General features: G+C 38.4%; 1 protein-coding gene across 4 annotated transcripts in view; it reads left to right on the top strand.

Moving 5' to 3' along the window:
• The first annotated feature begins 3,454 nt into the window (after positions 1-3,454).
• Positions 3,455-11,646, top strand: part of meis2a (Meis homeobox 2a) — a 70,085-nt gene continuing 61,893 nt past the window's right edge. Inside the window, exons 1-6 of one of the 4 annotated variants that reach the window (XM_067367563.1) lie at positions 3,455-4,133; positions 4,448-4,668; positions 5,121-5,262; positions 5,517-5,567; positions 5,988-6,038; positions 6,562-6,711. In XM_067367563.1, the coding sequence (XP_067223664.1) occupies positions 4,122-4,133; positions 4,448-4,668; positions 5,121-5,262; positions 5,517-5,567; positions 5,988-6,038; positions 6,562-6,711 (627 nt within the window). In that variant the 5' untranslated portion in view covers positions 3,455-4,121. The remainder of the gene's footprint in view (positions 4,134-4,447; positions 4,669-5,120; positions 5,263-5,516; positions 5,568-5,987; positions 6,039-6,561; positions 6,712-11,646) is intronic. The other 3 variants (XM_067367565.1, XM_067367564.1, XM_067367567.1) reach the window with 3 other exon arrangements.

Raw genomic sequence — 11,646 nt, 5'->3', positions numbered from 1 at the left:
GGCTTTCTGCATGTTTCGTTTTGTGCGGGACATTAACGGCATGAATGTAAATTAAAGGTGTTGGTGAATCAGATATAAAGGTGTCAGAGCTTTAAGCCTCTTAAAACACACAAAACGAGCGACAAGCGTGAACAGAAATAACACATGAGCCTGTTATCAAGATCATTAATAATCACGCATTTTTCCGTTTTAATATTATTCTCGTGGACACGGAAAGATTTTGACATAGGCGTATTTCAAAATATAAGTTGCAGGTTTCAGTCAGCACTAATGAGCTTATAGCGTTGATATATATATATATATATATATATATATATATATATATATATATATATATATATATATATATATATATATATATAATTTAGGCTATATTGTTTGTTTGTTTATTTTGCTTGTTCGTTTATTAATCATATTTTATTCAACTAATATCTAGGCCTAGGCTACCATTTTATTTAGTAACATAAGGATTATATAGGCTACAGTTTTTATCTTAGATATCATCAGATATATCTATTTATCAAATATTTGCGCTTCCAAACTATATGGCGAGGAGGAAAATAACAAAACGTATATGATGTGTAGCTACTCCTATTGCAGCCTAAGACGCATTTTAATTAATGTATTTTTCAAGAAAATAATAATAGATAATTTTGATCTCAGTGATGAAAAATAGCCTATATATTTTCCACCGTCAATATTCACTGATTTAACCAGGAAAACTGATAGGCCTACGTGAAAAATAATCGCGTGGTTTTAAAATGAAAGTTATCTATTTGTAGAACATAGTGCGGAGCACTCAACAACAATAGATCATTTAAACATTATAATTTATGGAACAAAAACAACCTAAAAATGTAGACTATCGAATGCGCAAACTCTTGGTAGTCTGTTTATTTCGTTCTTCCTTGGCAAGCTTTGTTCATTAAATATAATTCATTCGAAACTAATTTTGTTTGTATATGTTTTTTTTTTTTCTTTTCCTCACGATATCAGTGTTTATTTCTTTTTAACTACACTTTACACAGGATTGCAAAGTGGAGCATCATTGATCCGGCAGGTGTCGCTAAAGAGCTGCAGAAACACATACACACACACACACACACACACACACACACACACACACACACACACACCTACACACACACACACACACACACACACACAGTCTCTCACAGAGCCGTGAGAATAACGCCACTGAGCAGCCATGAAGGAAAAGACGCCTTTCACACAGAAGAATTTACAGTTACTCACGAAACTTCTACAAACACTGGAGCTCCACAGCTTTCCTGCAGGGACTAGAATGACATGTTCCCTGAGGTCAGAGAGAGTTTAAATGGAGCTAAAGCAGTACACGGAGAAATTATTATCCTAACATAAATAGTCACCTCAGAAAAACCTCCACACGTATCAAAACTGAATATGACGGAACATTTGAAGATATAAATGATTAATCTAGAAATTCTAATGAACTGCATTAAATAAATAAATAAATAAATAAATAGCCTAAATGATTAAAGTTAAGAAAATTGAAGAAGGCGCAAATATTTTATTAGGCGCGAATTTGGATTTCAAACTCACTTCGTCGACCTGTTGTTCTGTAGAAATTAGTTTATAGGTCGGCTATATTTTATTTAAAATTTTAGAGCTAAATTAAATTAAACAGCGTTAAATAATTCTGAATGACCCGAAGCCTTGACAACTGAAATTTAGATAAGGCTAAACGTTTTAGTTGTTAGCAGTTTACATAGGCTAGCTAAAGTTATATTTTACATTTAGATTAACCTATATTTTATGTTATGATTAAAACATTTATTTAAAAATATATATATATGTTGAAAAGAGATGAGTTTAAAATTGTGTGAGGTTAAGTAAAAGTGTTTGCGTTGAAATGGATTCTCAGCCGCAGCTGGGCAGAGACATCGAGAGCTTTAACCCTAAAATGACCTCAATTTGACACCAGCAGATGAAATTTTACCGCCTGTTAAAGCCATCTTCTGCCCGAGTCACGGATCCACGTTCACAACACAGATTTTAGCTGTTTTAAAGTCTCTAGGCTCCTTTTTAAAAACTAAATATTTTATTTCATGCAGTTATTAACATGGACGAAGCGAATAGGGTAGCCTATTTTAAGCGTGTTTTTTCATGTCATTAAAGTTTCTTTTCTGTGAAATTATTAGCCGTTCTGTCAGAAAAATGCGGGGTTTTTATCCTAAAACCGATGTGATTTAAACTGAAAAGTAGACCAGTTTGCATCATAGGCATCATTTAATCAAAGCGAAAACGTTAGCTATGAATAACAGAGCATTTTCTCAAGGCGCTGATTTATTGTATAATTTTATAGATTCGTTTCATTAGACATTCTTTGTCTCATTAATAAAGTTATAGCTGCTCAAATCTTTTTTTTTTTTTTTTTTTCTCCTGCTGTGATTAGATCAGCAGTATCACGCGCACTTTTCCCGCGCCGCGGCAGGCTCAATTCTATAAGGATGCGATCGACTTACCCACATTTATCCGATCACGCGTTTGTATAGAAATGGTCCTCATCTTCTTCCTCACGATGAAGCAGTGGTCAGACAGCACGCGCTCTGTGTCCACTGCAGTCGCTATTGCACAGTGAACCCTTCACTTCTACTTTCTCCTCATGTTCTTCCCTCCCCTCTGTCATAAACAGAGCAGTTGTTGCATTTATGAAATCCGTTTTAATTGCCGGCTTCATTAGAACACGAGCCCGCGGTTCGGGTGTCTGTGGTGGAACGGCTTTTTGACCTTGTTTGTTGAGGTCTGCTCGGTCCTGCACCAGTTCAGCTCCACTAGCCCGACGTGAATTGTTAATTTCAACAACAAAACAACAACAACTCACTGAGCTCTAAATGTAGACATTTATGTAAAAAGCGATCGATACGACGGTGATGTCACATGTGCCGCGATGTAGGCTATATGTTCATTGATGAGGAGTAGTATTTTAAGGGTCTGTTTGTGGTATTAGGGGCCATCTGTAGCACAATCAATATCATTGCTCCTCCTCTGAAACTTCAGGCCTTCCTAATGATTGATGATCTTGGGGCTCTTTGATAATTGAGCAGCGCGATGCACGGATCACATTTCAATCTCGAAACGCTATTGGGCTAAAGATAGTTTCCACAAAAAACTATTTTTTTCCCCTTCACCCTTGTGGAAAAGTTCACTTTATTCTAAAAGGGGTCCGTCTAAATAAGCATTTTTGTGCAAGGAGATATGACACTCGATATCAGTTGTAGGCATTACTCAAAAAAATCGTGTTAAAATATTTTTTCTTTTGTGCAATAAAGATACTGTTTAAACGCTTATTCGACGTTTGGATGCCTGCCCATCGCGCGGTGTCTCATTTTCTCAGTGTATGTGAGTGGGATCTGCGGTGGCTCCCCCCTCGCGCACTGGACGCTCGCCTCTCGCGCAGGGTTTGGCGTGGAGCTCGTGCAGGACTGGCTGTGCTCAGCGCCACTTCCGGCTTCCGTCATTTCATTCTCCCGCCGATGCGCGCAGCTCAACTCACTGTGTTCTATAAGCGAGCGAGCGGCCGACCTGCCAACACTCACTGACACTCACTCATCTCAGACCGCGCAAGAGATCGCCGCATTTTTTTTAAAAAAACTCTTCTCTTTTCCCTTTTTTTTTTTTTTTTTATACAGTAGTAATAAAACAAGAAAGCGGACCGGAGGCATAAAGAAGACAGGGACTTGTGGGATGAAAACGGGGCTAAAAAGATTCATCCTCTCTTGAACATCATCACCAACCATCATTCATTCATTACCTTGACAACCTCTGGCTTTGATTGACAGCTGGAGTGGCAAAAAGCCATGAGACACGACAGTTTAGTTACATGCAGGTTGTTGATGGGCCGGCTGTAACCTTCAGTTTGGTGCTTGACTTTTTTTTCTTTCTTTTCTGGGGGGCAAAGAGGAAAAGAAGAATAATTGCAAAACTCTTCCCGATGCCTGCGCTCTTTCTCAACCATACTGGAGAATAGGAGAATTCGGCAAGTTGCTTGAAAAAGGGATCTTTGGAGCGCATGAGTTTGTGAGCGGACTGGGAAATTAAATCTACGACACAGATCCAGAGGTTTATTGGAGCGCAGGCTGATGGCGCAAAGGGTAGGTTTAAAATCTCCAACACTCACCTCCACTAATACACTATCTATCACAGGCCTCGACTGTCGCCTCACGCGCAAAACTACTTCAGTCTGACGCACTTTGTTGGGAATATTCGCCGCGTCTCATCGCCCGAGCTCCGCTTTTAAAGACACGCATACTCGGGGAAGCACAACTTTACAATGTTTTTGGTAATTACGAGCAAATATGCCAGCAAACTTTAGTCTTGTGCGACGCCTTTCTTCTTCTTTTTTCCACGCTATCGCTCTTTCTTCTGCAGCTTTGTGTTTTATTGTGACTTTCTGCTTCTCTTTCAGTACGATGAGTTGGCTCATTACGGCGGCATGGACGGGGTCGGTATGTACGGAGATCCTCACGCGCCTCGGCCGCTCCCGCAGGTCCATCATCTGAATCACGGACCGCCGCTCCACGCCAGCCAGCATTACGGCACACATGCCCCCCATCCCAATGTCATGCCCACCAGCATGGGCTCGGCTGTCAACGACGTGTTAAAGAGGGATAAAGATCAAATTTACGGGTGAGTTCTATATTAATATCGGATCCGTGAATTCCTTCGGGCGGCTTCTCTTTCCCGTAATAGTTTTTCCATAACTTTAATAATATTTCTTCTGTATAGGGTGCTTTGCCAGAATTGCTGGCACAATTTTAATCTACTTTGTACATTTATTTGTGGGCCCTTTTCTTACCTGGCACTTATTTTCTGCTCTTAAATTTATGACGGCAGCTTTAAGTTCATAATGACTACAAAACCCGACATGGTTGCCACTCTCGCACTTATTTTTTTTTTCATAAATAATTACTCAACTTTAGTATCTGAATATTTCAAATTTCTGCTTCACTTAAGCCGCCTTGTTTTCAGGACTCAAAGCCGAATTATTCCTCGAACTATTACACACTCTTCCTCGTATTATTCGTCGGTGAAATCTGAACCGAGCGCTCTGAAAGGTTCGTGTGTTGTTGTTCCTGCAGTCACCCTCTGTTTCCTCTACTGGCTCTGGTCTTTGAGAAGTGCGAGCTGGCCACATGCACTCCCCGCGAGCCCGGGGTGGCGGGAGGAGACGTGTGCTCCTCCGACTCCTTCAACGAGGACATTGCTGTCTTCGCCAAACAGGTCACTCACGACTCATCTACCCATACGTGTTGGAGACATTAAAATAAACAAAGATAGAAGCATTTCTTTCCATTTCATTTCCATTTAATTTTAAGACCGCTAACTATATTTCCATCAATGCTTTTATATTTAACGAGTGTTTAACCAGATTAGTATCGATTGCAATTTTTATGCATCTTTAAAACACAATTATTAAATTGCTCCACATATTCTAATCTATTGCTATTAACCCCGGTTATTTGTTTGTGTTTTAGGTCCGCGCAGAAAAACCTTTATTTTCTTCAAATCCAGAATTGGATAATTTGGTAAGATAACACATCAGCACTGATTGTCTTCACAATAGCCGTGCAATCGAGATCTCTTAAATAAGTGTCACTCATTATTTGCGAGATTTTTTTGCATTGGATCTGGAGATAGTGAAAGTAAATACGAGGGGATTTGATGTGTGACAGGACTGTTTGAAGTGGAGAGTATTAGAGTGAAAAAGTCACTCATTATAGGGCTGATATCACCATCGACCCCTTAACACTTTACACAGGCCAATAATTCCACGTGCATTTTTTTTAAGTATCCAAAATAATATTTCTTGAGCACATCATTAACTCTTGAATTATTTATTATTATTAGTGGGATGTTTTTTGTTCACTACAAAATATTGTGTAACGAATATTAAAATCAAAATGTAAAGAAGGAATACAGCTAACGACGTCCATTTCTCTTCACAGATGATACAAGCCATACAAGTATTACGGTTTCATCTTTTGGAGTTAGAAAAGGTAATTTTTATTGATTTGGATTGATTTACTCTTAGAAGTAATTTGGATGAATTTACTGCGCTCATCACCAATCTGTGATTTTTATTTATTTTTAATTATTTAAATTCAGATTTGGTACTTTTTGATGAAATAAAAAAATAACGTTATTATTTGATCAAATTACCCCGACAGTATTTTGTTATTAACACAATTGTATCAATTAATTATAATTCATATGAATGAATCCATATTCCGTAGATGTTTGTTCAAGCGGAATGTGACAGAACTATTCTTACTTATTTAAAATAAATGAACAATTTCACGGACAACTATAGTTTATGCGAAATGTTGACTAAGACTTTCGAATCTTATTTGTTGGTCTCCAGCGTTTATTTTTGTCGATTAACTTGTTGCGTGGGTCTCTGGAGAATCATTTGCATTGCTACAATTTCTCTATTGTTTTCCTGCCTTTGCTCATAATGTCCTCTAATTGTGCTTATTTCTGGACCGGCTGTTGAAAGAGCTTTTCTTTCCTCTGCTCAAGGTGCACGAACTCTGCGACAATTTCTGCCATCGGTACATCAGTTGTTTGAAAGGAAAAATGCCCATAGATTTAGTGATTGATGAACGAGATGGCAGCTCAAAATCAGACCACGAGGAACTCTCGGGATCTTCAACTAACTTAGCCGATCATGTAAGTAACCGGATGGTTTAATTGTTTTTTTTTTTGGTTTGCACTGTATACCCTAAAATAGTAATGTGAGTGATAAAATAGGCTATAAGTTGAGATGTCTTTAAATCAGCTTGAATGGTAAAATGGACTGTGCAGAAAGTTTTCAGCGATTCTTCTGAACTTGTGTATTGTGAGCAAACACGGCATGTGTCTGACAATATCTCCATTATTTATATTTAACGCTAGTAGTTGGTGTCGCTTCTATTATGTTTTGTATTTCGGTATCATTCGGGCTGTTGCATTGTACATAATTTTCTCGAATTGCAAATGACTGCTTTAAACTAATGAATAACTGAGACTTGGAAATATATAGTTTAGTAGACCGTTTTATGTGAGTATGAATACTATTTTGTTTAAAGTATTGCACAGTCAAGTTTATAATGTGCTTCCCCGTAAATTGCAAGGATGATGTTGTTGATGTGTTTAATTGCCTCTTATTGATTTCTGTTGTGGTTTGAGTCAGTTTTACAGGCCCCATGCTCCATTATAGTCAATTCAACGACGACTCAGAATCGTTATATTTAGAATGACATCGGCTTTGTTTAAACGCGTTGATTTCGGTGTTGTGAATGAAATGTTGGGGAAAAGAAAGTTTTCCGCGTCGTGTAGTTCATATCGAGCGTCCTGCAGTCGCGTGCATGTGTTGAGGATCGGGATATATAGAGCTCACAGCAGCAGATCAAGCCTGTTAAGAGTTAAAGCAGATTTGAGGCTTTTGAGCATATGTTGGGTTAATCTCAAACTATACGGAATTAAAGTCAATCTACTGAATTGATCGATTAAAAACCGGGGGAAAACACTCAAACAATCATTTAATTCCACATATAGGCCTACTTAACTCACTTCAAGTGTAAAAAAATGCGTTTGAAAATAAGACACGCTGTTGTTTCCATCTCTGCTGTTTGTTATTGGTTTCATTTTGATAATGACAAAATGAAAGTTCATTCGGAACACTGACCGTGGTTCGAAAATGCATCTAAGATTCTTTGGGTTCGAAATTCGAATTCCCTTTACGTCATTTTCTTTCGAGCGGTTTGTTGCCTAGAATTTCTATCGGCGTATCATTGAAAACATGATATCTTGCGCACGTTCTTACACGATTAACGCTATTGAGTTGCAGAGGATTTTGTAGCTGTGAGCTTTAATATCTATTCGACTGCTAGTGAAGGCTTATTTTCAGTATATTTTATTGTCTGTGTGTGTGTGTAAATGTGTATGCATTAGCTCGTGTGTGTAGCAGAGATCTTTGTATGTGTGTGTGTGTGTGTTTGTTGAGGTCCTCATTTGCATAATGTGCACGAGCGGCTGTGTTTGTTAATGAGAATAAATGATTGCAGGCCTGTTGCTGCCTCACATACTTCATAAGCGACACACTGTCCTGATGTTCAGCTCAGCAGAAACGATTGCGATTATATTACAAATCTAAATAAATTACAAGGATTAGATTTCTTAAATTCATATGGGTCTTGAACTTTATTGTATGGCGTTTCTACCCCTTTTTGCATGTTTGAGGACAGCAGTTTGATAGCTGGATATGCAAATTTATTTAGGTAGTACCTATCTCATCCATTTTTTTGCTTTGATATGCATTTTTAATATATTTTGCCTGGGGCTACATCATTTGGTGAAAGTTGCTTTGCTGGGGATGAAGGACATGCCTTGTGCTCTCTCTCTCTCTCTCTCTCTCTTGCTCTGCTGCTGGCTGTGAATATGGCTTTACTATACTACATTTCTATGAGTGTAGTTTATAGTGCTGTCAGAGTATGCAAGGCCTTTGTCAGGATGTCCAGCCTTTTAAAAACACTCTGTTATAGAAATAAAATCAAAGCCTTGCCTAATGAATTTTTTTAAATGATAGAAATGATATCTGCCTCTTCTGAAGGATATATCTAGCTAATAATCTGTTAATAATTTGTTCTAATTTACATTGTAATGAATTTCATCTTTGTGCATTTTCACATAAGTGCACTTAAAAAACAAGTGCAGCACAGAACATGGTGAGCACTTTCTCTGTGTTTTTGACATTTGCCTCAATGCTGTCTGTCATCGTCAATATTGTGACATGTGCCTTTGGCACCTACGTTTCTCCTAATTATTTGTGGCTGTCAGTAGTTTTTATGTTGATAATAAATAACTTACCTAAGCCACTTATGGAGATATATAGATGCTTGTGTTTACATGACATTTTTTAAAGCACAAATATTTCCCATGAGTGTGTCGTGGTGATCTCTCTATATTTATATATAGAGAGTGTGATAATATTATGGGCAGTTGCATGCAGTAAACTTGGTGAGCACTTTATAAATGAAGCATGTTTACTTGTCTGTAGCTTACAGGTCATCTAATCAGTGCATTGGTTTAGATCGTCCAGCCTATCTTAATGAAGCAGCACGTGTTCTGCTGTGGGACAGTGACGCTCTGCACGGATCGGATCTGTTTGATCAGGGTTTGACTGCTCACGTCTGGACACACGGTCACTTGTTGCTGTGCTTCTGTAGAGTTCGGCTTAGTGCTTCAGACGGATGTGTGTGTTTGGGGTTTGTTCTCTTCAGAATGATTCAGATCGGTTTTAGTTTTCCAGTTTAATAAATTCATGGATTTCAAAATGGAATGTGACATCTTATTAACCTGCAGAAAAGGTTCTGTATTGAAGCTTAAAGTGTTCCGTCAGGTGGAGGGGTTCCATCATCGCATCATTTTATGGATTTAGTTTTAATTAATTTTTAAAAATTAATTTTTATGACTTAAACAGCTTGTAAACAAACTTTATCAGTAGAAAACAAAATTACTCATTAAATGTGGAAATATTATGCAATCTTGTGAGAACCTTTTGGCATAAAGGATTCTTTAAAATTGAGTTGAGAACTCTACACTGTAAAAAAGAATTATTGGTTTAACTTAAAAAAGTAAGTTACCTGGTTGCCTTAATTTTTAGTTAATTGAAATTAAAAGTTTGAGTTAATACAATGAAGACGGCTGGTTTAATCAACAGAAACTCAAAATATTGTGTTATCTGAACCACATTAATTATCTGAGTTGATCTGACAAAAGAAAAAAAGATTGCGATAACAAATCAGGAAAATATTCTATATAGAACCACAATGACCCTTTTTCTCTGAGTGTAATTACATAAAGATCTATTTCTACCCATAAAATGAGTTTTGTAGGTGTATGCATGAGGTGGATTCGGTGATGTTAAATCATTTTTTTCAGAATATGATCTTCATATGACTGAGGTGTGTTTTTGCCCGCCTGTGTCATATAGAGCAGCATTAACAACATTCATTCACGTTTCTGTCAATTACTCGAGCTCAGCAAAGGCTCCTCTCTCATTCTCGTCAGATAATTGGCAGTTTCGCTTTGAATAGTCATTCTGAGATGCTTCAGACCATCCCTTTAACATGTTTTGGGAGCAGTTGTGTAATTACATGTTAAATGCAGCAGAGCTGCGTGTGGAGCAGACGCACAGAAGGTCAGGGGCTGAAGATGCGCATGTGTCAGCATTCGCAGCCATTCCCGATCCGACATGCGTTTTTCTGCAAGTGCGTTGTATCTAGTGACGATTCTGAATGAAAGTTTGACGGGCAGGGCAGGTGTGTGTCAGCAAGTCGGCCGCTCTCCTAGCCGCTCCGTTCGCTATTGTGTCCGGCTTTTATATTAATTACATCTTGCATTATCAGCGTTGAGACTGTGACCCTGTGCGAGCAGTGAAAGGCGGCCCCCAGAGACCCAGCGACCCTCTATCTTATTCTTTATCTGCTCTATTGTGCCGCCGCTGTGTTTGTGGCCTGGTAACGGCGCTCTTTAACACAATTAGAGGAGAGCACGGAGCGGGCTGCGTTTGACTCCTAATTATCCGCAGCGATGGGGAATCGTCACATGCTCGCTGGGTGGGGTGGAGGCTCTCTCAGCCGTTTGGGTCACACGATGTCTCTCACTCGCTTTCTTTACAGCTTGTTTGAACTTTAATGGACTCTTGGGAGCCCTGACAACTGTTTTGTTGTGATGTGAGGCCTGAGAGAGAGAGAGGGAGAGAGCGAGAGGGCGGCTGCATTATTCATAAGTGGGAAAAGGGCTGTTGCTTTTTTGCTGCCGAGTGGCGTGAGGAAACTGGATATTAGCTGCAAACTCTGGAAAGATGCGGCTGTAGATCGCATGGATGTGTGCTGGTCTGCGTGAAACATGTAGCAGTCAGCACATATGGATCGCGGCCATGTTCGAGTGAGACTGTGTGTTTTTAGGCCCGTCTTGCGGTGGGCGTCTCAGCTACAGGAAACAGAACCCGGTCATTTTCATGGCTTGAGCTCATTCTCAGCATATGAAGCCTCAGCTGAACTACATTACACAGACGGCTGTTTTTCTGAAGACGTGCTGTAAAGGCTCTGATAGAACCAGCATCGCTTTCACTGCAGTGATACCAAGCCTTTGTATGAACAACAGTATATTAATCTCAGACAAACACTGCTAAAATGATTTTTTGAAAAGTGTTAATATAACAAATGCTATTTCAGCATTGATTCTTGAGATCAGGGACAAAACATGTTTTAGAAGTTTTTATTATTTAATAATATATTATTGATATATTTGATATCTGATATATTTACATTTGCATTTATTCACTTCGGAACTTAATTTGTGTCAACTCTGTCAGACGCATTAAAAAGCAAGCTATTTTAATTTGATCCATCCAACAACAGTGCAAAGTCTTCAATTATGTAATAATGGTGTTCAGTAAAGGAGCTAAGTGAAAAAATAAATTCTCTAAAATTTTTCTTGAGTTAGGGTTATTATAAACAATCCAGTTCCTAATCCTTTAATTCTCTACCTTCCTTTTAATTATTAAACATATATAACTAATGTTCTTAGGTAAATCAGACATGATATCATGTAGTTCAG

This window comes from Chanodichthys erythropterus, chromosome 18 (assembly GCF_024489055.1).
Source record: "Chanodichthys erythropterus isolate Z2021 chromosome 18, ASM2448905v1, whole genome shotgun sequence".
Classification (NCBI taxonomy): domain Eukaryota; kingdom Metazoa; phylum Chordata; class Actinopteri; order Cypriniformes; family Xenocyprididae; genus Chanodichthys; species Chanodichthys erythropterus.
Note: the sequence above shows the minus strand (reverse complement) of the source record. Positions and strands in the feature narration are given on the sequence as shown.